At 39.0% G+C, this 27,709-nt stretch overlaps 2 protein-coding genes and 1 non-coding gene across 3 annotated transcripts; 2 read left to right on the forward strand and 1 right to left on the reverse strand.

Moving 5' to 3' along the window:
- The first annotated feature begins 6,309 nt into the window (after positions 1-6,309).
- Positions 6,310-7,248, forward strand: LOC128120047 (olfactory receptor 6C3-like). Its single transcript, XM_052753800.1, has one exon. The coding sequence runs from the start codon at positions 6,310-6,312 to the stop codon at positions 7,246-7,248; it is 939 nt and encodes a 312-aa protein (XP_052609760.1).
- Positions 7,249-10,114: 2,866 nt separating this feature from the next.
- On the reverse strand, positions 10,115-10,187 carry Trnak-cuu (transfer RNA lysine (anticodon CUU)). Its single transcript has one exon. It is a non-coding gene; the product is annotated as a tRNA-Lys (tRNA).
- Positions 10,188-19,254: 9,067 nt separating this feature from the next.
- On the forward strand, positions 19,255-20,193 carry LOC128120048 (olfactory receptor 6C3-like). The gene has a single exon (XM_052753801.1). The coding sequence runs from the start codon at positions 19,255-19,257 to the stop codon at positions 20,191-20,193; it is 939 nt and encodes a 312-aa protein (XP_052609761.1).
- Positions 20,194-27,709: the final 7,516 nt, after the last annotated feature.

The raw sequence follows: 27,709 nt of genomic DNA on the forward strand, positions 1-27,709 counted from the left end.
GGGAGATCCATGAGTCCCCCACCTCCACCCCCCACCCTATAGAGCCCTGCTCTTTACCTAACCTTTCTGAGTCTGTGGATTTTAGATTGATTCTTGATTATCATTTACTTAACAGCTAATATCCACTTCTAAGCGAGTACATACCATGTTTGTCTTTCTGGGTCTGGGTTACCTCACTCAGGTTGATCTTTTTCTAGTTGCATGTATTTGCCTGCAAATTTCATAATGCCATTTTTAAAACAGCTGAACAATACTTCATTGTGTAAATGCACCACATTTTCTTTTTCCATTCTTTTGTTGAGGGACATCTTGGTTGTTTCCAGTTTCTGGCTATTACAAATAAAGTCTTGAAGAACATATTTGGACAAGTGTTACTCCTATGCACTTTCATATTACTTGTGTTTTGCTGTCCTCTCCCACAAGACCCTCCCCTTCCGTCCTATGACTCCTTTCTTGTTTTCTGGCCTATAGAGATCCTCACTCCAGTTTAAATACAGAAATCTAAAAATTAAGAGCTAAGATCCATATGTGAGAGAAAATATATAATGTGTGTCTTTTTGATCCTGGGTTGCTTCACTCAGTTATATTTCTAGTTCCATCTGTTTTCCTGAAAATTTCATTTTTCCTTAGTTATTAATAGAAGTTTATTGTGTATGTGTACTGCATTTTCATCATTCATTCATCATTTGATAACATCTAGGCTCACTACATTTCCTAGCTATTATGAACAGAGCATCAGTGAACATAAATGTGCAGATTTATCTATCATAGGATATGGAGTCCTTTGGTTAGGCCTTTTCTTATTGTTTTATTGCTGTATTTTTAGTTTTTTTTTTTTTGAGAAACTTCCACATTTATTTCCAAAATGTCTGTACCAGCTGACACTCTCAGGAACAATGAATAAGGGTTTCCATTTTACTACATCTACTCCAGTGTGTGTTATTATTTGCTTTATTTGAATATTTATTAATTTTTTCATAATATATATTTAATTTTTTAGTGATTCTTTGTGAATTTCACACCGTACACCCCAATCCTACTCGTCTTCCATCCCTCCATATCCACCCTCTGCCTTTCCAACCTCCCCTCAAAGGAAAACAACCAACCAATCAACCAACCAAAACATCTCACCATGCAAGCTGTGGTGTGTCACACAGTACACACCCTTTTGCCCAAACAGCTTTACTTGCAAATGTTCACTGCAATGAGTCATTGGGCAGGTTCGAGGCCTCTGGCTTCTGATACGCTATCAATCCTGGATCCTCACCAGGACTCTTGTCAGACATCCTGTTGTTGCTCTGCGTCATGGAGCTCCTGCAGCTTTGGTTCTGCAGGACCAGCCACTTCACGTGCTCCGGTAGTTCTTAGATGGGGTAGATGTTGGGATAGGCCACCTCAAAGCCCTGGATCTGGGCCTGGGTGGTAGCTGAGTTGGTCAGCCTGCCTGCTCTCCTGCACCTGTGCCACAGCGCCTGCTCTCCCGCTTTGCCCAGGCAGGGGGCAGGATCAGCTCTCCTGTGTGCACTCCTCCCTCACCCATGTCACCAGGGCCAGCTGTCCAGCACTGCCCCAGTGATGGCAGAACCAGCTCACCTGAGTCCTGCAGCAGGCAAGGGGCAGGGCCAGCTCCCATGCTCACATCACTGGGGCGAGCTCTCTTGTGCTGCCCAGGCGAGGTACGGGCTGCTCTCTGGAGTGCTGCAGCCAGCAAGGGGTGGGACTGGCTCACCTGCTTTCACACCTCGAGGCCAGCTCTCCCACACTGCCCAGGCGAGGGACGGACCAACTCTCCTGCACTCATGCCCTCCGGGTAGCTATCGTGCGCCCACACCACCAGGGCCAGTTCTACTGTGCTGCTGAGGTGGGGGCCACTGAGTGTTGCTGAGGTGCTGGGCCACTGAGTGCTGCAGCCAGTAAGGGATGAGGCCGCTCACTATCCTTGCCTGCCTTTGGTGGGCTAGCTCTCCCACACTGCCCAGGTAAGGGGCAGGGCCAGCTCTCTTGCTCTTAGGGCTAGCTCTCCCACCTGCCATAGGCCACAAGGAGCAGTGGGGACATTCCTCCCATGCCCAAGCCACTGTATGTCTGACGAGAGGCAAAACCAGCTCTCCTGAGCTTAAGCCCTTGGGGCCAGCTCTCCCATGCTTTCCAGGTAAGGGGCCAGGGCAGCTCTCCTGTGGCCAGCGAGGGGCAGGACCAGCTAACCACTGCGGTATAACAGACAGCAGCCCAGACCATGGACATCCACTTGGCCTTTGGTGGTTAACACAGGCCATGGACATCAACCCTGATGACCCCAGCTACAGTAGGATTATGGACCCAGACATGGCCCTCAGTGGCAGCCCTGGCCCAGACATCACTGTGGCCCTAGGTGGCATCACAGAACAGTCAGATCAGTTGCTCCATCCCGCGATGGGCTTCAGGACTTCAACACGGCTTCAGGTGGCAGCATAGGCTCCTCATATTGGCCTGTTCCTCATTGACATAGCATTTCCAGTTCCAGCTCTCTCCACAGCTCACAAACTGCTCCGCTTCTCTTTCTCTCCCACCTCTCCACCACATACCCTATTTTCCCATTTCTCTATTATGTATTTGTTCATCATAGTGGCATCTGCTGCCCCAGACCTTGCTGGGGGTGGGGTGTGCACTTGGGTACCATCTTCCCATCCTCCCCTAAATCAGTTAAGCTCTATCCTGTGAAAAAAATGTTACTAGTTCAGAGGGTTAGTTCACTGTCAACATGGAAAGAAGCATGGTGGCATGCAGGGAGATATGGTGCTGGAGAGGTGGCTGAGAGTTCTATATCTGCATTCACAGGCAGCAGGAAGAGTCCACAAAATGCATTTTGATCATATTCTTTCCACTCCCCCAACTCCTTCCATTCTTCCCATCTCCTTTTCTATCCAACTTCATGTTCTCTCTTTTACTCCCCCACCTCTTTGTCTCTAAAATACCCCCAAATGTCAAAACCCCTCAAAACAAAAAGGAGAATCAAAACAAACACACATTAAAAAAATAGAGAAAATCAGTAAGACCAAAAAAGAAATGTCTCCTGTTCTCAACCCCATCTGCACTCAGTCCATTCTCAAAATCTATTCTATTACTCCTTCCCAGGGAGACCCTTGCATCCGTCCTGTAGCCCTCCTTGTTACTTAGCCTCTCTGGCATACCATGTTTGTCTTTCTGGTTCTGGGTTATCTCATTCAGGATGATTTTTTTTAAGTTCCATCCATTTGCCTGAAAATTTCATGATGTCATTGTTTTTAGCAACTGAGTAACACTCTATTGTATAAATGTACCACACTTTCTTTATAATTCTTCATTTGAGGGACATATAGGTTGTTCTCAGGTGCTGGCTATTACAAATGAAGCTTCTATGAACATAGTTGAGCAAGTGTCCTTGTGGAATGATTGAGCATCCTTTGAATATATGCCCAAGGGTGGTATAGCTGAGTATTGAGGTAGATGGATTCCCAATTTTCTAAGAAACCACCATACTGATTTCCAAAGTGGCTGTACAAGTTTACACTCCCACCAGCAATGCAATCCTAATTTTTAAAAGATATTTAAATATTTAAGTTATTCATGCTGTTTCATGCTGGCAGAGAGTTATTAGTGAACAAAGTGTGGATCCAACCCTAATCTTTATTTTTTTGTTTTAGGGAGGTTTCTCTGCGTAACCCTAGCTGTCCTGGAACTAGCTCTTTAAACCAGGCTAGCCTTGAACTCACAGAGATCCATCTGCCTCTGCTTCCCAAGTACTGGGTTTAAAGGCATGCACTGCCAACACCTGGCCCCAACCATAATCTCACCTAACAATCAAATTAATAAATTATGTATAAGTCTCCTTGGGTATCTTATGTAATTGTTATAAAAGAATGGATTTTTTTCTAGACAACTTGACAAAAAAATGACATTCATTACTCAGTGTTAACTGAAAAAACAAGATAGGAAAGCTGCAGAACATTTTGTGTAGTAGAATCTCATAATTGTCTGTATTTGTAAAATGTAGAAAATATAATGAGGTATAAAGAAAATACAATACAATATCTGAATGCACGATTGTGTTTGTGTAATACATTAAAACTGATTTGGTATAATATAGTATAACTTCTTTGGACTAATCAAAAGGTTTGAAGGAAACTCAAGAGTAAGGTAAAGATAGGTCTCTGTATACTGTTGTGGTTCTGGATCTCATATTGTGGAGCACATACCAATCTTGAAATTAAAAAAAGAAAACAAAGACAAGATAGAATCCTAACTTTTGGAGATATTAATTTTTTTTAGTTCTCTATTCTGCTCTGCACTGGCAGAATTTACTAATTAGTAAAATATCAGTAAGACTGTCAAAGAGGAGACCATTGTAGGACAGTTCAGTCTTGTGTTTAACTAATCCCAAATGAATTGAGAATGAATTATCCCTTGTGCATAGACTGAGTCCATGCATTTATTAGGAAAATTGCTTGACCAAAGGGATGCCAGGTTGAATGTTATCAATTGATTGGTACACTTTTTTTTTTCTTTGTCGCTCTATATTGTTTGGTTTCAAGAAAGATGAGTCACAACAGATACATGTCTTGAACTTCTGTTTGCATCTTCTGTTCTTTAGTTGAGTGTATCAGGGATTTGTATACTGGCCGGAGAAGGTAAGGTTTTATTTATGTTTGTGTAGATTCCAGTCTTTACCATATCCAGAGACCTTCAAAAGGTTTCACCTTTAAGGATTTTCAGAGAGTATCAGTTGCTTCATTTTCTTAAAGAATTGCAAGAATGACAATAATATGCTTTATAGTACATTCAGTTTCTATGAAGCAATAAAAGAGACTAAAGATACATTTATTTTCACTTATAGGTGATGCTGTCAGCAATCTTACAAGCAATTCAGCATAAAGTTTTTGATGTAACAGACTTCAGTGTAATAAACAGAGTCAAGAGTGACCTGAATGAGAAAACTTCTGGAGAATATTATTAATATGTTTAATTTTGTGTTTTAAGTGGCAAAATTTAAGTCATGACTGTATACTGTAGGGTTTTATATCTGATTGGTATTACCATATACACAAAACAATATGTTTCACATTTGTGAGGGAATGAAATTTTATCTAACATTGAAAGATTTACTTTACTGGGAAAATGCAAGGATTCCCAAATAATCACTTAAATATATTTATTACTATTAATTTTACATTTTAGTATATTTTAGCTATCATGTAAACCACAAAACAGTTACCTCTCAGTTTTGATGAGATATTGATGAAAAAGATATGTATATTCCTAAAAGAGAAAAGACTCTGAGATTCAGAAGACTAGAATAGAAAAAGGTGGATAAGGCCCATTATCAGTTTCAGTAGTAATTCCTTGCTGAACTACCCTGCCTAGAAAGTAGTGCATCACATTTGGTGATAACTTATACACAGACTCTATGTTGTCTGATAAGTATCAGGAGAGAATAGGACTGATAGAAGATTACAGTGTAGAGCTCTGTGGTTTGATAAAGTAAATCCTATAGAAAATCTTATTTATTCTGTTGATTCTTTGAGAAGGAAGGCACTATTATACTTTGAGACAAAAAAATCCTCTGTATGAGTTAGTTTTTGTCCTCAAGAAAGTTTAAAGGTAAAATTACAAAGTGAACTTAGTAAAAAGAAAATGTTAAAATGTACAGGTACCTCAGAATTCATAGAAAGAAGTTATTGACTTCTGACTATGTTTAAATTATTTTTCCTTACTCCTGTTTGAATTCCCACAAATTAAGAATTATATGTTTTTCTAATAAAAGAAAGTCTAGTCTCATTTCTGTGTTCACAAACACATTTGTTTCTCTGGCCATTTTAAAACAATACATATTAAGTTTGAAAATAACCATGACATCATTTAGGTTTAGTAAATATGATTGGGTGCTCAGTTTCTACCAATAAAGTAGTTTGGAAATAGTATTAGAATTGAAATTAAACGTTATACATTCAGTCCTGAAAGCATATGATATGTGAAACCAGAAACCAGTGTTTCATATTGAAAATGAAGACACTATTAAAATATTGTGGCATAAATCTATAATTCAATGGTATCCTACACATACAGAAACTATGAATGTACGTAGAGTTTTTGTGTATAATTGTTGAAGGGGGCTTTATACACTTGTTTAAAAATATATTTTCTTTCAACAAGATGTTTTTGTTTAAAAGAAATGAGCAGATATTGTTTCATTTCACTGCATATAGTAATATCAGCATTTAAACTTTAATTCTCTTACATTAAATATAAATGCACTTTGATTTTATCAATAGATTCTATGGACTATTAATCAGTATGAGAAACCACTCTATGATTACTGAGTTTGTGCTCTTGGGCATATCAGACTCACCAGAGCTTCAGGTTGTGATTTTTTTCTTTTTATTCATTGCTTACATATTAAGTGTCTGTGGAAACCTAAGCATCATCACGCTTACCTTGCTACATGCTCAGTTAAAGACTCCTATGTATTTCTTCCTCCGGAATTTCTCCTTCTTAGAAATTATATTCACCAGTGTTTCCATCCCCAGATTTTTGGAGTCAATAATTACTAAAGTCAAGACAATTTCCTATAACAACTGTTTGACTCAGTTATTTTTCTTCATCTCCATGGGGGTGTCTGAGTTCTTTCTTCTAACTGCTATGTCTTATGATCGCTATGTCGCCATCTGCAAACCACTGCATTACACCACCATCATGAACCAGAAAGTTTGCACCCTTCTTGTTCTCACAGCATGGTTGGGAGGATTTCTGACCATCTTCCCATTGCTTATGTTATTCCTCAAGTTAGATTTTTGTGGTTCGAATGTCATTGATCATTTCTGCTGTGACTACTTCCCCATTTTACAACTGTCATGCTCAGATACATGGTTTTTAGAGACAATTGGCTTTTATTTTGCCTTTATAACTCTGCTGTTCACACTGGCACTAGTGATTCTGTCGTACATCTTCATCATTAGCACCATTCTGAGGTTCCCATCTGCCAGTCAGAGGAAAAAGGCTTTCTCCACCTGTTCCTCTCACATGATTGTCATCTCCATCTCTTATGGAAGCTGCATTTTCATGTATGTCAAACCTTCTGCCAATGAAAGGGCATCACTGACCAAAGGTGTGGCTCTTCTCAATACTTCAATTGCTCCCATGTTGAACCCTTTTATTTACACATTGAGAAATCAACAAGTAAAACAAGCCTTCAAAGATTTGATTAATAAAGTAATGTTTTATGGAAACAAATAAAAGTACTTGTTAATACAAATGTCATTATACCTCTTCAAAATAGGAGGAATGAAACTTTATATTATGAGCTCATTGGTTTCAGCTTTCTAACAAAGAATTTTGTGTGTATGGGTGTTTTGCCTGTATGTATACCTGTGTACCTTTTGCAAGCCTGGTTCCCACAGAGACCAGAAGAGGTCATTGGGCCCCTTGGAAGTAGATTTGCAGATGGTTGTGGCCACCATGTGGGTACTTGGAATTGCACCAGTGTCCTTGGAAAAGACAGCAAGAGCTTTTAAACCCTGAGCCATCTCTCTAGTCCCTCAAGTTTCTTTTTAATTTGAAAGTTACTATGTTATGTTTTCTTTTAAACCTGTGTAGGTATTGTTTAGCATTTCATCTGCATTGAAACATTACACCCTAGAAGAGTTGGGGATCAGTGTAAAATGTTATAGAACATTTGATAGATATCAATATTGTGGAATAAAAACTTGTTTTTTGTTGCTCTCTCTGTCAACAAAAATACGATGTTAATGGTAAAATGCATTTACAACTGTTATTTATTTGTTATTATTTTCTTTTCCATTTCGTTGGGCACAATTTCTCAATCTATCTTTTCTAACCTTGATACAAATGTGTATTATATTATATTCCTTTAGATTTTGTGTGCCTTCTATTATGACTATTCATTTTTGTGTATCTATTTGGGGTGGTGTGCGTGTTTGGGAGTTTGTGTACATGTGTGTGAGTGTGCATTCCTGTGTGTATGGAGGCCAGAGGACAGTACTGGGTATCCCCTTATCACTCTTGCCTTGTACCTTTGAGGCAGAGTCTCTCACTGAACCTGGAGTTCAGCTAGTCTTGCCATCAACAAGCTCCAATGACCCACTTGTTAATGTACTCTTCAGTTCTTGGGTTATATGCATTTATGGAATTATGCTCAGATTTTATGTGACTACTTATAGTCAATCTCTATCCTCCTGATTGTGCATCAAGCATTCTTAACCACTGAGCAATCTCTTCATGCGCACTCCACTGCAAATTTGCAGTAACTAGGATATTTGCCGGCACATGTAGCATAATATTTCTTAATGTTTTTAACTGAAATAGAACTATATCACTTCTCCTTACCTTCTTCCTTCCAGCTACTCCTACTTATTCTCTCTCTAACCACTCCAATGACCGCTCTTAAGTTTTAGCCTCATTTTCTTTGGTTATATTTGTTACATATATGTGTGTTTATGTGTGTGTGTGTGTGTATATATATATATATATATATATATATATATATATATATATATATATATATATAAACCTGATGGATGGATCCATTTTTGTTGTTTATGTGTATATGTGTGTATGTGTTCAAGGCTGATCTATCTGCATTGGACCACCAACTACATTGGACCACCAATATTGGAGCATCCCTGGGAAAATCCTAAGTATCCTTCTTCCATCAGTCAATAGTAAGCTGTCCAGGTCATGGCACTTTCCCTTGTATTTTTCTATTAATTGCTCTCCCATCTTTCTTAATAGACATTTACTAGGTAATTGTATACTGGGGAAAAGGGAGCAATCAGGCTCTTCAGGGCTCATTTCTGTCTCTGGAGTGACATTGATTCTTGGAGACCACAGACAGCCTCGTGGTCTTTCTGTTAAAGTAAGTGCTTATGAAGCTCAGGTGACCTATTTGGATTTTTAATCCAAGGACCAATACAAATACAGATAGTGCAGTGGGTACCCAAACTCATCTTGTGATTATTTTCCAAGTCCTAGAATACATAACTGGGATAGCTATACTCAAAAGTTGAAAGAATCACCACATTCCGTTCCATGACCTGTAGAGTGAGTGTTATTGAGATCAGAATGTTTAAATGGAAGCCATTATAGATAGCTACCTCTACCTGGGAAAACATCAAAGTGACAAAATGACTTTTCTTTCTGCTCCCTAGGCTGCCCAAGACTAGACCTGGCATCCCCAGAGCTTTGTGCAGATGTTACTGGATAGGACCCTATCTCCTAATCTCCCTAGGTTATACTCAAGATCCCATCTTACTTTCCTAGGATTGTGTACGTACTGTGCTTCTTTTCCAGGTAGAGTCATCATCTTTCTCCCCTTTAGACTTCTAAGATCTACTCTTAACAGGACTTCATATTGATCTGTTTAGAGATTCTTCTTTCCTCTCCTTGGGCCTCCCTACATTCTGTGTGTCCTTCCTCAGACTGATGCATATTAATTTCTTTTCCTGTTGCTGTCATAAACCACCATGACCCAAAGTAACTTAGTTCCAGATGGTAAAGAGTACAGCATGGCTGGGAGGCATGACAGCAGGCAGGCATTGTGGCCTAAGCAGTTAGCTGAGAGCTCATATATTCTACCAGATGCATGAAGCAGGGTACAAACTGGAAGCAGGACAAAGCCATATAATCTCAAAACCTGCCCACAGTGACATACTTCCTCCAGTAAGGCTGCACCTCCAAAATCTTCCAGACAGTGCTACCAACTAGAGACCCCATGTTTAAATACCCAATCCTTTGGACATTTCTTGTTCAAATTACTATACCATGCTAACTTGTAGTGGGTAGCCATTCCAGCTTTGATCTGGAAGTTCCAACCCCCATTGAGACTTCGGCAACTGTCACGCCTACAAGGCGGGGCCAAGGGAGGCGCCGGGGGACCCGAGATCTGGATCGGCGGGCGCTCTCTCTGTTGCGGGACCCTGGACTGGAGAGGTGGACTGAGCAGAGCTCCAGAGAACACCGCTGGACTGTGATACACCTTCCCCAGACTCCGCGACCTACCTATTCCTTAATTTGTAAGTTACGCCATTAAATAAATCTCCTTTTAACTACGTGGAGTGGCCTTAATAATTTCACCAATATCTGGCGCCCAACGTGGGGCACGAACCCACGACCCTGAGATTAAGAGTCTCATGCTCTACCGACTGAGCTAGCCGGGCTGGTTCCGCCTTGTAGGCGTGACAGTTGCCGAAGTCTCAATGGGGGTTGGAACTTCCAGATCAAAGCTGGAATGGCTACCCACTACACTAACTAACCATGCTTTCAGGTAGGGTCCTCACCTTTTTCTCCCTCATCTACCTAAGACCCCACCCGTATTTTCTGGGATCCCACACTACCCACAGTATCAGGTTGGTCCCTCTTTATTCTCCTACCTAGGCCACTGAGAACTAGCCAGTCTTTCAGTGACCCTTCAAAGACTGGTAGAACCCTCTCTTTTCTCCTTCCTAGGCTGTGGATGATTCTGCTTGTCTTTCCCAGATCTGGTGCTGACCATGATGTACTTCTGGTTAGGGTCCTCTCGTTTCTTTTCCCTAGGCTGTGCATGACCCCATTTTTCTTCACCAGGACTCCATGTTTATCATACTGTTGATTTTCTAGGCAGTACCCAGCTCTCACAGTTGGATCCTAGAAAGAGGCCAGACATGGCTTTACTCTTAGCTCTAGCCATCTTTGACTCAGGATATTTTCTATGCACCCCATCTTTGACTCAGGATATTTTCTGTGCACCCCATCTTTGACTCAGGATATTTCCTATGCACCCCATCTTTGACTCAGGATATTTTCTGTGCACCCCATCTTTGACTCAGGATATTTTCTGTGCACCCCATCTTTGACTCAGGATATTTTCTGTGCACCCAGTCCACATAGCTCACCCCAGTGAGAGAACTGCTTCCCACAGCTATTTCCCCTGGGGAACCTACCCAAGCTACTCAGCCCACTACTCTACCTTGGAACTATCTGCAGCTGTATGTGTGGTCGATAAGAGGCTTACTTTACCCTGCCCCACCCCATTGGGACTTATCCAAACTGCCCAGACCACAGGATAGCCTCTGGCCTCTCTCTGGCTGCTCACGTGGTTCTGGTGACAGACCTGCTCTCTTCAGCTTCAATCCCTTTGAACTTTCTGAAAGTTCCCAGTTTGCTGCTTCATCTTGGGAGTACAGTTGATTTGGCTTATCAAAAGACACAATCAATAACTTAATTCCAGATGCCCAGGCCCCATAGAAAAAATAAGTAATATGAAATAAGTAATAAGAAAATAGGTTCCCATCAAGGATCATTAGGTCCATAGTCTTTCCTGGGATCTCACACTGTCCACACTACCAGGTAGATCCTGTAGAGGTCCTTGTACTCACAGATAAGTACTAGGGGAACCAGGAATGTTACACATTTCTCTATGTGTGAACACGTGTCTCCCTCCATCTATATGTGTTTCTTGTGGTTTTTTATTTTTAGCTTTTTGTTCTATTTGCTTGTTTGTTTTGTCATATTCTGGTTTGTTTGTTTTTATTTTATCTTATATTTTTATTATTATTTATTTTTTTAGATGCATGTTTGTATGTTAACGAAAGAGAAAAAGGGTGTAGGTTAGGGTTGGTGAGGAAGTAGGGAGGATCTGAGAAGAGTTGGGGGAGGGAAAACTATAATCTAAATATATTGTATGAAAAATATCTATTTTCAATAAAAATTAATAAAATAAGAAGTTAAACTAGCTTTCATTGTACTAGAAGGTACTATGTAGTTTGCTTGGGAAAAGTCATAAAAAGTTTTAAAAAGCTGTAAACCATGTGAACTACAACAATGATCAGTGTTGCAAGATATGATCATAGATGCAATAGTGGCATGAATGGTCTGGGGATAAACAAGCACTTCTTATTGGATTTATGGGCCACTCCACAGAAGTAAATGCATGTCTCATGCTGTATATCTAACCAAGAGCCCATGGGTGCAGAGCTCATAGGCCCTGCTATTCTGGTAAATGGACATTAGTATTAAACTGCCTTATAAATTTTATCTCTCTACCACCAGATGAGAACTGCTCTCAATTTCATCAGATTAGTTTCTTTGTGGTTAATTCATGAACCCAGAACTCGGTCAGGAAAGACTAGACTGAAAAGATGTCTTTTCGGCAAGATAGAACCATTGCATTCCTGAACTCACAACATCTGAGTTGGCCTGCACTATGTCTGCACAAGACTTGTACAAGATCACTCAGTCAACATTATCGCATGGAGGGTGGGGAAGCTATCTTAGTTACTTTCTATTGCTGTGATAAAACACCACGATCAAGGTAACTAACTTAAAGAAAGAAGCGTTTATTTGGGCTCATGTTTTCAGAGGGATATGAGTCCATCATCATCAGAGTGGGGAAGCATGACAATTAAAGTACCAAGCTGAGGACATACATTTTAAACCAGAAACAAGATGCAGAAAGTGAGCTAGGAACAGCTCATGGAATTTGAAATCTCAAAACCTGCCTCCAGCAACACACTCCCTCCAGCAAGACCATACTTCCTATATTACCTAAACAGTGAATCAACAGGGAAGCAAATACTCAAATGCTCAATAGTATGGAGCATAACATACCACAGTCTACTCCCTGGTACCCATAAGCCTGTGGCCGTATTGTGATGCAAAATGCATTTAGTCCAACTTCAAAAGTCACTGTAGTCTCTCAAGGTCTCAACACTACTTAAACATCCTATTGAGAGCTGCTGGTAGCAAAAGGCCATGGGAATATACAGCTGGTAACAACCAGTATTCAAAAGGTCAACCTATCAGAACCAAGGGTTCTGGTAGAGAAACCATCACGCAAGGCATTTTGGAATTACTGCCTTTGAATGAATTGGCTGTTTCTTGTAAACTTCTTATGCAATTACACTGTGATATCTCATTACCATGCATCTTCATGTAATGTATATATGTAACTTCATGATTACATCTCAATCTTATGGGCACATATATCTGTGGGTAGTTAGGAAGATGACTTTTCATTTAGCTGTATAATTTTTTTCTTTCATTTTTCTTTATTAAGAAATTTTCTACTCACTCCACATACTATCCACAGATCCCCCTCCTCCCTCCTCCCACCCCCAGCCCTCTTTCCCAAGCCACCTCACATCCCCACATTCACCAAGTCGAGGTCTCCCATGGGGAGTCAGCAGAGCCCAGCACACTGAGCCTAGGCAGGTGCAAGCCCCTTCCCACTGCACCAAGGCTGTGCAAGGTGTCACACCACAGGCACCAGGTTCCAGATGCCTGCCCATAGACCAGGGACAGATCCCGATCCCCCTGCCTGGGTGCCCCCCAAACAGTTTGAGCCAAACAACCGTCTTCTGTATCCAGAGGGCCTAGTCCAGTCCCATGGGGGCTCCACATTAGCTGTATAATTTTGATATATAGAAAATATACTAGGGTATGCTTCATAGTCAGATCCATTTTCCCATGATACTGTAGACACTTAAAGCCCGCTTTGTTCCTTTTGCTCAGACTAACACAGAAAATAATTTCTCCTCAGTCTAACACAAACTGCACACGTTTAGCTCATTTTTACCTCAGAGCAAGTTCAAACTAGACTAAAGGCCTTTGTATATAGATTATAAGTTTAAAACTTTAGAGTATGCACAAGGTCAGAGTATCCACCAAGGCTACTGACACAAGCTAAGAAAAGCCTGCCAATTCTTTGCTTGCCAAGTCTGCTGATACAAAGCTATGTCTCAGAGTTTGTGGCACTGGGTACTGCGCCTTCTCCCTCTGGTCCTGAGTGTGAAGACCCACAGAGGTTTCCTAGTGAGATCTGAGCTTTCTTTACCCATCAGGGCTTCATAAGGGGATGACTTGACCTCATGTGTGGTTACCAGGTGTGTGGAAGGGTCTGCACTTGGCTGTGTGCTTTGATCTAGCAAGGTGGAGGTCTTTTGCCCTGCTCCTTGGCATTGTTATAAAAAGCCCTTTTGAAGAGACAGAAGGGGCCAGTGGATTTTGATCCAGGTCCTCCCGAAGCTATCCTATGTTTCTGTCTGTCTCCTCTCCACTATCTTTCTATCTAAAAGTTTCTTATTCCTCTGTCCTCCTCATAGGAACCATTTAAAAGGTGGGAGCTGGCCTCCCACACTTGAGACCTTGGACCTTATGTTACCAGGGTAATGGCTCTGCTCCTTATCGTCAATTCTAGGAATGTGCTATGACCTTGAGGGTTTTGAAACTTTTCTCAGTATTGCAAGAAGTCTCCTGGGGGAAATGTAAGGAGTCAGACAAGAGAGGAGCTAAGAATAAGGGCTGAAAAGAAGCTGTAGATTTAGAGAAGCAGTAGAAAAAAGAGAGAACAGTAGAGAGTTCAGAGGCAGAGTTGAAACTTACTTAGAACAATAAAGTGGATGGACTGAAAGAGCACGGTGTGTGTAGATTTATTGATATACCCTCAGATAAGTAGATTGATTCATAGATAAATAGTTTCTGCCACTTGTAGCACCTTCCCTGGACTCTGGAAGAAAGTTTTTTTGGGGTCAGGCACCTAAAAAGCTTTCGATAACATCCCAAGTCCAAAGTCTGTTCTGAAACTCAGGGGAATTCCCTAACTGTAACTCATATAAAATAAAAAGTAAGCTATGTTCTTTTAACCTACAACAGCACAGAATATGCGTTACCATTCCAAAGTGGAGCAATGGGGCACAGTGAGGAAATATTGGACCTAAACAATACCAAAACCTAGCAGGGCAAGTGCCAAATTCTGTAGTTCGACTCCAATGCCAAAAGGTTTTGGTAGTTCTACCCTTTCAGCTTTGGAACCTGCAACATACATTTTTCTGTTAGGCTGGTTCCACTCCCTGTATGCAGCTTTCCTTGGCAGATATCTCATGGTTGTTGTCTCTCCAACATCTTAGGGTCTCCAATGCAATGCAGGTTTCATTTTCACAGTCCACACAGTGGTCTCTCTAGGCTTTTATTTAGGAACTCTGCTGCTATACACAGCCTGGCCTCATTGGCTCTGTTTGGCAGCTATCCTGGCATGGAGCTTGTGCCCCTTGACTTATATTTATTATAGTTTTTCTTCCCTTTCTAGGATCAGAAAATTGTCAGGCATTTTCCTTATACAAATTGGAGGCTTAGATGGGTGGAGTCTTTATTCCTGTGCAGATCAAGCATCCCCTTAATCTCTGTCTCTCTTATCACAAGCCTTGGGTGCTGTATTGTTTCCTGGTGCTCTTTTTCTCTTTAAACTGTACATTTGTATTTATTTCTGACCCATTTTTTCTTTCTCATTGCAACTCTGTTTAAGAGTGGTCATCAATAACCAGGTAGATGGTGGTAGTGTTGGAGTCCCTTAGCATAGAGAGGATAGGAACATATGATGTCTGCCAAGACATTACAGGCAGTGAGTGGTGTTAGCCCAAGAGAAAGTCTATGTGGAATCCAGAGGGTCAACTCTAGTGATGGAGCTGCTAAAATCTTTAGGTCTCACATCATGCCACCACATGTTCTTGATACTGAGATATTAAATATTTGTTCTTTTGTGTTTTAGTCTTATTTTCTATGCTCATTCTTCCATTTCATTTATTTGTATATAATGTGTGCATTGATTGTGAAATATTGCATATTTGAATGAGAATATTAACTGTGTGCTATTGTACGTCAGTTATACATAATAAATAACAGCTAAGATTTTTTTAAAATTTGAAACATTGGTGAAATGAACAAATTTCTTTGGTACATCCACCAAAATTCACTGATGAAAGCATTTATCTGCATATCACTACATTTACTGAAGAATTAGAGCATGTAGATAAGACTTTGTAAAAATACAACTCTAAGTTCAGTGTCATAGTTAAATGCTACCAAATTTTAAAGATGAAATCCTACAAGATGAGAATACCTCTTCCATAAAACAGAGTAGTGAGAATATTTAAAACCAGAAAAAGAACGTGCACTCCCTTAATTTATTATCCAACAGTTTAATATATTTATGTAATATATTTTGATCATATTCTTCCTGTTATCCTTTCTTATCCCCCTCACTCTTTCAACAAACTTCTTCTCAGTATAAGTCCCCCTACTTTCATATTTCTTTTTATAGCCTATTGAGTTTAATTAGGGCTACTCATACAAACATGGATGGAGGGTTATTTACTAGAATATGGGCAACATGCTAGGCGCTACACCGTTGAAGAAAATGACTCCCTATCCTCCAATAACCATTAACAGCCTGTGGCTCCTCAGGAACAGCTAGGCCTCCCAAGCCATATCTTGTGAATGTCTTGAGTAGTCAACCATAGCTGCTGTAATTTCATGAATGCCCTTTGCAAAGCTAAAGGACAATCCTAATTTTTAGAGATATTTAAGCAATTTTAAGTTATTCACGCTATTCTATGCAGGCAGAGTTACTAGTGATGAAATGTGGATCTAATTCTAATCTCAACCAATTATTGAACTAATAAATTATGTACAAGTCTCCTTGATATCCAATGCAATTGTTATAGAAGGTTACATTTTTTTCTAGATAACTTGACAAGGAATGACATCCATTTCTCAATGTTAACTGAAAAAAAACAAGATAGGAAAGTTGTAGAACATTTTGTGCAGTAAAATCTTGTCTGTATTTGTAGAATACGTAAAATCTTGTCTGTATTTGTAGAATATATAAAATACAATACAATAACTGAGTCTGTGTGTTTGTGTAATACGTAGAAACAATTTGATTTGTTATAATATAATATATCTTCTTTTGACTAATCAAAAGATTTGAAGGAAATGAAAGGATAGGGTAAGGATAGGTCTTTGTACATTTTTGTGGCTCTGGATCTCATACTGTCGAGCACATGTGGCGTACGCCTTTAATCCCAGCACTCGGGAGGCAGAGCCAGGCGGATCTCTGTGAGTTCGAGGCCAGCCTGGACTACCAAGTGAGTTCCAGGAAAGGCGCAAAGCTACACAGAGAAACCCTGTCTCGAAAAAAAAAAAAAACCAAAAAAAAAAAAAAAAAAAGAAAACAAAAACAAGATATCTTAACTTTTGAGGATATTAAAATATTATTTATTTATTTATTCTCTATTTGCTCTGAACTGCCAGAATTTACTAATTAGTAAAATATTAGTAAGACTGTCAAAGAGGAGCCCATTGTAGGACAGTTCAGTCTTGTGTTTATCTAATCCCAAATGAATTGAGAATGAATTATCTCCTGAGCATACACTGAGTCCATGCTCTTATTAGGAAAATTGCTTGACCAAAGGGAAGCCAGGTTGAATGCTGTCAGATGATTGGTACACTTTCCCCCCTCTGTCTCTATATTGTTTGGTTTTCCAGGAAGATGAGTCACAACATCACCATACGCATGTCTTGAACTTCTGTTTGCATCCTTCTGTTCTTTAGTTGAGTGTGTCAGGGATTTGTACACTGGCCAGAGAAGGTAAGGTTTTATTTATGTTTGTTTAGATTTCAGTCTTTATCTTATCCAGAGACCTTCAAAATATTTCACCTTCTAGTATCTTAAAACAGTATCAGTTGCGCCATGTTCTTAAATAATTGTAAGGATGACCATAGTATGTTTGGACATAGATCATAACATACTCAGTTTTTGTGAAATTACAAAAGAAATTAATGATAGTTTTATTTTTGTTTCTAAGTGAGACTTTTAGCAATCTCACAAGCAAGTCAGCATATATGTTTTTTACATGGCAGTTTTCTGTGTAATACACAGAGGTAATAGTGAACAGAATGACAAAAACATCTTCTGAAGAATATTATTAATATGTTTAAATTTGTGTTTTAAATGGCAGAATTTAAGTCATGGCTGACCACTGTAAGGTTTTATATTTGACTGGTATTACCATAAGCACTAAACAGTATGTTTCACACTTGTGAAAAAATGCATTTTCACCTATTATTGAAAGCTTTACTCTACTGGAAAAAGCAAGGCCACCAAATTATTAAATATATTTATTACTATTAATTTTGTATTTTGGTGTATTTTAACTATCATGTAAACCACGTAACAGTTTTGATGACATGATGATGAAAGAGGTATATATATTCCTAAAGAGAAAAAACTGAGACTCAGAAGATTAAAATAGAAAAGGGTGGACAATGTCCATTATCAGTTTAGTACTTATCTTTTGCTGAACTGCCCTGCCTAGAAAGTAGTGCATCACATTTGGTGATAACTTATACACAGACTCTATGTTGTCTGATAAGTATCAGGAGAGAATAGGACTGATAGAAGATTACAGTGCAGAGCTCTGTAATTTGATAAAGTAAATCCTATAGAAAATTTTGTTTATTCTGTTGATTATTTGAGAAGGAATATACTATTATACTTTGAGATAAAAAAATCTTCTGTATGAGTTAGTTTTTGTCCTCAAGAAAGTTTAAACATAAAATTACAAAGTGAACTTAGTAAAAAGAAAATATTAAAATGATGTGACTCAGAATTAATTGAAATAAATTATTGACCCCTGGCTCTATTTAAATTATTTTCCTTGGCCCATGACTTTTTTGCTTTTGATTTGTTGAGACTAGGTCTCTCTGTATAGACTTGGCTGTCCTGGACCTCGCTCTGTAGACCAAGCTGGCCTGGAACTCAAGAGATTCACCTGCCTCTGCCCCCTGAGTACCAGGATTGAAAGTGTATGCCAGAACTGTCTGGTGCCTGGCCCATGTTTGAATTCTCACAAATAAATAATTTATTTGTTTTTATAATAAAGAAAATGTAGTCCCATTTCTGTGTTTGCAAGCACATTTGTTTCAATGGCCATTTTAAACAACACATATATAAAGCTTGAAAATAACCCTGATATCATTTGGGTTTAGTAAAAATAATTTGGTGCTCAGTTTCTGCCAACACACTATAGAGGTTGAAAACAATATTAGAATTGAAATTAAATGTTATATATTCAGTCCAGAAAGCATGCAATATGTGAAACTAGAAGACAGTGTTTCATATTAAAAATGAAGATACTATTAAAATATTGTTACACAAATCTGTAACTCAGTGGTATCATACACATATAGAAATTATGACTGTATGTAGAGCCTTGAATAAAATGGTTGAAGGGGGCTTTATACATCTACCTATATGTTTCCTTTTAACAAGGGTTTTCTACTTAGTAGAAATGAACAGATATTGCTTCATTTATTTGAACATAGTAATATCAATATTTAAACTTCAATTCTCTTACATTAAATTTATGCTTCATTTTTTTAATCAATAGATTTTGTGGACAATAAATCAGTATGAGAAACCACTCTATGATTACTGAGTTTGTGCTCTTGGGCATATCAGACACACCAGAACTTCAGGTTATAATTTTTTCCTTTTTATTCATTGCTTACATATTAAGTGTCTGTGGAAACCTAAGCATCATCACACTTACCTTGTTACATGCTCAGTTAAAGACTCCTATGTATTTCTTCCTCCAGAATTTCTCCTTCTTAGAAATTATGTTCACCAGTGTTTCAGTCCCTAGATTTTTGGGGTCAATAATTACTAAAGTCAAGACCATTTCCTATAACAACTGTTTGACTCAGTTATTTTTCTTCATCTCCATGGGGGTGTCTGAGTTCTTCCTTCTAACTGCTATGTCATATGATCGCTATGTCGCCATCTGCAAACCACTGCATTACACCATCATCATGAATCAGAAAGTTTGCACCCTTCTTGTCCTCGCCTCATGGCTAGTAGGATTTCTGACCATCTTTCCATTAATCATGCTATTCCTCAAGTTAGATTTTTGTGGTTCGAATGTCATTGATCATTTCTGCTGTGACTACTTCCCCATCTTACAGCTCTCCTGCTCAGATACAAGGCTTTTAGAGGCATTTGGCCTTTATGTTGCCTCCTTCACTCTGCTGTTCACACTGGCTCTTGTTATCCTGTCATACATCTGCATCATCAGCACCATTCTGAGGTCTCCATCTGCCAGTCAGAGGAAAAAGGCTTTCTCCACCTGTTCCTCTCACATGATTGTCATCTCCATCTCTTATGGAAGCTGCATTTTCATGTATGTCAAACCTTCTGCCAATGAAAGGGCATCACTGACCAAAGGTGTGGCTGTTCTCAACACTTCAATTGCTCCCATGTTGAACCCTTTTATTTACACATTGAGAAATCAACAAGTAAAACAAGCCTTCAAAGATTTGATTAATAAAGTAATGTTTAATAGAGACAAATGAAAATACAGGTTAGCTTGAATGTCATTATACCCCTTCAAAAAGGAGGGATGAAGCTTTATATTATGAGCTCATCGGTTTCAGCTTTCTTAAAAGATATTTTGTGTATTGATGTTTTGCTTGCATGTATTTCTGTGTACCAAGTTGAAGTCTGGTTCCTACAGAAACCAGAAGAGGGCATTGGATCCCCGGGAAGTAGAGTTATAGATGGTTGTGAGCCACCATACGGGTACTGGGAATTGCACCATTGTAGTTGGAAAGAATAGCATATGCTTTTAACTGCTGATCCATCTCTTCAGGCTTTCAACTCTCTTTAATTTTGAAGTATCTATGTTATGTGTTCCATTAAACCTGTGTAGGTACTGTTTAGCATTTCATCTGCATTGAAATATTCTATCTTGGAGGAGGTGGGATCACTGTAAAGTGTTATGGAACATTTAATAGACATCAATATTGTGGAATATTAACCTGTGTTTGGTTACTATCTTTGTCTGCAAAAATATGATGCTAATGGTAAAGTGCATTTACAATTGGTGTTATTTGCTTGTTCTTATTTTCTTCTCCATTTCATTGGGCACTATCTCTCAATCTTCCTTTTTTAACTTTGATACAAATGTGTATTATATTTTATATTCCTTTAGATTGCATGTGTAGGCTATTCCTATAGGCTATTCCTACATGCTAATATCATGGCTATTCCTTTTTGTGCATATATTTGGAGTGATGTGCATGTGTAGGAGTTTGTGTACATGTGTGTGCATGTGCATGCCTGTATGTATGGAGTTCAGAGGACAGTATCAAGCGTCCCTGTCTATAACTCTTGCCTTCTTCCCTTGAGGCAGAATCTCTCACTGAACCTGGAGTTCAGCTAGGCTCACCACAAACAAGCCACAATGACCCACTTGTTTCTGTTCTCTTCTGTTCCTGGGTTACAAGCATTCATGGGGCTGTGCTCAGATTTTATGTGGCTACTGATACCCAAACTTTGCTCCTCCTGATTGTGCATCAAGCACTCTTAACCACTGAGTCATCTCTGCTTGTCCAGTTTACTGCAGTTCTTTACAATAAATTAGTCCCTTGAGCTGGTGGAAGAGATCATACATTAAGCATCTGATGCTACAGAAAATGTATGTAAAAATATGCCAAATAATTAAAAAATGCCTTCTTCCTGATACTCTTCCTTTTATAAGCTGTTCTTTTCCATTTCTTCAGTCAAACTACTACATACGCTATCTATAAGATGGTAAAACAAAGACCCAAAGTCATTTCAGTGAGAAGGGGAATGTTTTTATAAATGCTAATAATTTCTGTGTATCAGATCATATTCATAAGCTGATATTGTCACTATTCCAGCCATTCTGGATGTTATAAAATTCTATGAAAATTGGCAGTAATATATATTCTTGTATCAATATAGAAGATGGTGGAAGATTCTGATTTTGCATTGATTCATTAGCTAATAGCTTAATTTAATTTTTTCATGTTTTTTGAATTTCATACATGTTTACAATGAAATATATTATCCCTAGTCTCTCCTTTCCAGCTTACTCCCTCCCAACCTCAAGCTTTTTTCCTCTTCTTTCTTCATTCATAAGCCACTTAGTGCTGCTTGTATGTTCATGAATGTGAGGCCAACTTCTGGAGCATGGGAAACCTACCAGAGGCCACACCCTCAAAAAAGAATGAATCTCTCTCTTCCACCAACTGTACACTGCCAAGGGGTGGGGTCTGGAGATCACCTGCCCTCTCTGTGCTGGGATTTTGATTGCCTTGATCTTGTACAGGTCTTGTGCAGGGAACCACAGCTGCTGTGACACCATGAGTGTGGTAGACATGTCGTGTCCAGAAGATGGAATTCATAACAATCCTTCTCATCTTCTGGTTCTGATGTTCTTTCCACCTCCTCTCTCTTGATGCTCTCAGAGCCTTTTGGGGAGGGCGACTATAATAGATGTCCCATCCAGGCCGAGCACTCCGTCATCCTGTGTACTCTGACCAGTTGTGCACACCTCCACTGACTGCTGCTCACTTGCAAAAGAAGCTCTCCTGACAAAGACTGAGAGGAGCCAGGATTTTGGAGTATAAACATAACTGTTTAGAAGGTGTTTGACAGCATGACCATCTAAAATAACTTGGACCAATGACCTCATCCTCCATGGTTGTTTGAGCAAGATTACAGCAAAAAATATGGTGTTCTGTCCTGAAGAATAGGTCTCAAATCTGGTCATTAAGTGGTTAGTTCTCCAGAGCGGTCTTGTCTATTGCACCAGCGGACACATCTTGTCTAGCAGGACAATCCAGCAGTATGCAGTGTCTAGTGCTGGGTAAGATCACTGGTCTCTTTGTCCCCCAGCAGCCTGTACAGAACTTTTCAGCAGGATCAAAGCTTGTAGCAAGGAGAAAGTTTCCTGGGTGGTCAGAGACTGATTTCTCTATTTCTTGCATCCAAGGTGTGTGGTGTCTTCAGGACTGGAATTTTAACCATGTTTAGTATGATAACCAAGGGAAATGGTAATACCATTTGTAGTTTTGGAGACCTTGGGACCTACCCTTGCCAACAAATCACAGGGAGATATCTGATGCCTGGTACTGGAGTTTTCATTTAACAATCAACATCTTTTGGTGCTGTGGGATGTGACAATGTCCATCCTTGGAGTGTAATTTCTCTTTAGTTCTTATTTTTAAAGTTATATTTTGAAGTCAACAGCTCAACTTTATTCAAACTAAGTAGATTATACCAGACTATAGTTTGAAGTGTGGTATTAAAATTATATTACATGCTATATTTTGTTATAGTACACAAAACTAATTTTGTACTGATTAAAAGGTAGAAATTACTCTTTCTGTGTTTGTGTTTATTTGAATAGGGCTGTATAGGACTTTTTTTTAAGGGAATACACTTGTTTGTAGTTGGTCTTAGATAATATTTAACATTTGTTAACTATATGATTTAATGCATATTATGCAATCTCTCTGAGCCATAATGCTTCATTTGTAAATTATAATAAAAATTTTTAAGTCCAAATGAGAATAAAGGTAAAAGTTCACAATCCTTGTCTAAAAAATTAAAAAATTGATAAAATGAGTTATGTGATATTATGCTGTACTTATAAACTAAAACTATCTTGTTCAGCTATCATCAGAGAAACCTCCTTCTACAGCAGGTGGGAACAAACACAGAGATCCACAGCCAGACTTTTCACAGAGAGTGAGAGACCTTGGAACATGCATTCCCTACATGGGATGTCTCCATCAATCTGTTTCCTCAGAGTACAGGCAACTGGAGGAGGAGGAGGAAGTGGAAAGAGTGTACAAACCAGGGGGAATGGAGGACACCAAGGAAAAAGTCCCTCTAAATCAACATGAACAAACTCCTATGAACCCACAGAGACTGAAGCACCACACACAGGGCCTTCACAGTCTGCACCAAGTTCTCTGAGTACATTTTAATGGCTTCCACTTTAGTGTTTTTATGAGATTCCTGAGTGTGTGAATGAGTGGGCATCTGATTCCTTCTCTTGGGCTGTTTTCCTTCTGTTGGTTTATCTAGTTCAACTTCAATGTGATAATTTTTATCTTATTATATTAAAAAGAGAATGAATGAAAACCTAGCTAGTATGATAAAGGTTAACCACTAAACTGTCCTTTATACCTGCTGGATAGGGAAAATCAGTTTTCTCCGGTAGTGACCCTGGGTATATTGACCAATCTAGGACAGGCTTTGTATTCAGGAGCAGTTGACCAACATATGATGAACTCCACTTTAATTTTTTTTTTTGAGTGTGTGGTTTTATTGGCTTTTTTTTTCTGTTGTTACATTGAGTTTTTGTTTGTTTTTAAGAAAGAACTTAAAAGTTGGGTGGGTATGGAGGCGGAGAGGAGCTGAAGGACTTGGGGGAAGGAAAGAATATGATCAAAATAAAAAATGTTTTAAAAATAAAAATGTAATAATAAAAATACAGTGATTAGAATAGCACTTTTAATAAAGGTATTATTGCAACCACTGTGAACATCCTTCCCCAAGTTAAAAATTAATTCTGTTTGAAAGAAAAATGACAGAACACTTCAGCCACTTTTGGAGCCTCAATGCAACATACTTTAAAGCACAATTGTTTTTATATAATTTCATTTAATTTTCAAAATCTCTCAAGAAATAATTCTATTTTCAACAAAAGATTGAAAATTGACAAAATTAAGTGAGTCACCCAACACTAGAAATCCCTTTAATGCTTATTTGTACTTTTATTCTTGGTCTTCCCAGTTCAAAGCTCATATACATATTTATTTTATTAGTTAATGAAAATTGATAATTAATAAATTATATTCTGATAAGTGTTTTTCCTCTCTTGTCTCCTCCCAGATTATCTCCTCTCACCCATCCATCTAACTTCAGGCCTTCATTTTCTTTGTTTAGAAAGCAAGAAGGCAAGTAAATAAAAAATCCAATAGAGAAAAACAAACAGAAAAAATCCCAAAGAAATAGCACAAGATATACACACATACACACACACACAGACACACAGATACACAAACACACAGAGACACATACACACATATACACACAGGGACACACAGATACACAAACACACACAGAGTCACACACACATACATAAACACCCATAACAACACAAAATTGGAAACCATACAACTTCAACAAAAGCACAGTGAGGTAAAAGGTGCCCAGACAAAGCATTAGGAGACAAAATATCTCCAAAAATATCACGGAGTTCATTTTGTGTTGGTCCTTAACTGCAGGTCATTTGGCTTCTTCTTAAGTGGGTTTGTATACCCAAAGAGACTCCCTGGAAAAAATTAACTTTTCTTATGTGGGTGGTTTTCAAGTAGCGATAGCTTCTTGTTTAGGGATGAGAGGCCATGTTCACTTCCCCCTCTTAGTGCCGAGACTATCTGGCTTAGCCTTGTGCAGGCCCTGTGCATGCTGCCACTGTCTCTGTGAGTTTATGTGTCAGTCCTGTTGTGTCTGGAAGGCATTGTTTCACTGGTGTCTTCCATCCTCACTGGCTCTTATAATCCTTCTGCCCCCTCTTCTGCAGGGTTCTCTGAGCCAGAGGAAGGAAGTTTGTTGGAGACATTTCATTTGCAACTGAATGTCCCAAGGTCTGTCACTCTCTGCCCATCCAGTTGTTTGTCTCTGTATTTGTTCCCATATATTGAAGGTGGAAACTTCTTTGATGATGGCTGAACAAGTCACTGATCTATGGGAATAGAACTTTATTAGGAGTCATTACATTGCTGCATTCATTTAGCAGAGCAATACTATTTGGTTTTCCCCTAGGTCAAGGCCTATCTAGTTCAGGTTCTTGGCCACCTGGACACTATCAGTCATGAGTTCCATTTTGTGGAGTGGGCCTTAAATTCATTCAGGTAGTGATTGGTTACTCCTGCATTATTGTACCACCATTGCACTGGCTCATCATCCAGGAGGTCACCAGTGTAGATCAAAGGGTTTATATCTGTTAAGTTTCTCTTCTGGTTGCGTGTAGAGTACTTTCCAGTCCCTTGAGCAGTAGTCAGTAGGGGTGAAGACTCTAGTTAGGCACCAATTCAGCTTCTCTGTGTTCAGTGAGTTATTCAGGTGTTTTCTTCAGCAATAGGGCCTTACAATCAATTTGTGCAGAGCAACCAATAGCAAAGCCCATATATTTCTTGACTTTTACTATTTATTATTTTTTTTTAGGAAGTTGGATGTAGTGGTCTCTCTTCTAAGATTTGTTTCTATATACACTGGTATTATTGTTATTATTATCATTATTAAAATTAATTAACACTCATATTTACAAGGAGATTTTGTGCAAGTAATCATGAAAAATAGGGAAAAGAAATTCTAATAAAATAAATCCTTTAATTATTCATTAGCTTCTGAGGAGTCTTTCTTTCAATCTGGTCAGTAGAAATTCTGAAAAGAACCATTGCATGATGAGTCAGACTCTGGAATACTTGAATATTGCTATATTTAAAAAAAGTTACAGATTTTTTATTATATATGTGTATATAAATATATAAATATACATATATATGTATATATATATTTCCTTAAAACAGGAACAAAATATTGATCCTGTGTAGTGTATGTTGGCACATGATTTTAATCCCATGACTTGGGAGGTAGAGGCATGTGTATTTCTTGTTTGGGGCTAGCCTGGTTTACATAGTGAGTTCCTGGCCATCTAGGGTTAAATGTGAGGCCCTGACAAAAATTGCCTATCCTGACCTGGCAGTACTGGCACTCACCTTTAATCTCAGCACTGGGAGGCAGAGGCAGACAGATCTCTATGAGTTCAAGGCCAGCCTGGTCTACAGAGTAAGTTCCAGGGCAACCAGGGCTGCATGGAGAAACCATGTCTCCAAAAAACAAAAACCACCCTCCTAAACTGCTTATCCTGAACATTAGGTATGTATTATGGGATGTCTTAAAGTGATTATGAGCTGATATAGATATTACCTATACCATGAATAGTATTTTTGATGTATTAACTTAAATTTCGAATAACTTTAAATTTCTAAAATAGAAAAGTATAACATCATAAAAAGTATATTTTTGGGTGTAGAATATTTTTTGTGACTTTGAGTTTTGTTTAATGGCATACAAGACAATTGAGTACACAAAAGCAAATTTGAAAAAAAACCCTAGATATTTAAAAAGGTAATTGCATTACTTGTAGAGATTTCAATAATAAACATCAAAAACCATTAACAAAAACAACAACAACAACACACACACACAGAATAAAATTGAGATGTTCAAGTCTTTTGTCTCAGTCTCTCAGAGAAATAGCCTTTGATGTTTAAACCTATATTTCCTTTAAGCCAGAGTTCCCATGCTGCTCTCCCCTCCCCCGAGGCCATGGTGACATCTGGCTCCAAGCTGCTGCTGCTGCTGACTACTTCTGGTACTGTGGTCCTGAAGCAGCTGGGGTCTGTGGATATCAGTTGCTAGTGTTACCTCAAGGTCCCATGCAAACCATGTATTGAACCATATATTGAATATGAGGGCCCTACTGAGTTGGCCCCAACCCTCACTGTCCTGGAATAACCCCCTCCCCCAGGAGAGTGACCCTCCCACCCCAGGAGAGCTGACCCTGAGCCTCCTCAGCCCTAGGATAACAGAACCTAATGACCTTGGCATGAGAAAGCTGGCCTCACCCCTAATAGGAGAGCTGGCTCCCATACTTGGGAAAGTTCACCTTACCCCACCCCTCATGATGTGAGCACCTCTTCCATAAAATGGAGTAGTGAGAGTGTTAAAACCAGAAAAATTATCAGCCTGTGGCTCCTCAGGTACAAGGCTTCCCAACCATCATCATGTGAATGTCTTGAGTAGTCAACCACAGCTGCTGTAATTTCATGAATGCCCTTTGCAAAGCTAAAGGACAATCCTAATTTTTAAAGATATTTAAATGATTTAAAGTTATGCTGTTGTGTGCTAGCAGAGAATGAATGCTACTAGCGAATGAAATGTGGATCTAGCCCTAACCTTAACCAACAATAAAATTAATAA

Source organism: Peromyscus californicus, unplaced genomic scaffold (genome assembly GCF_007827085.1).
Source record: "Peromyscus californicus insignis strain IS unplaced genomic scaffold, ASM782708v3 Scaffold_24__1_contigs__length_46423439, whole genome shotgun sequence".
NCBI lineage: Eukaryota > Metazoa > Chordata > Mammalia > Rodentia > Cricetidae > Peromyscus > Peromyscus californicus.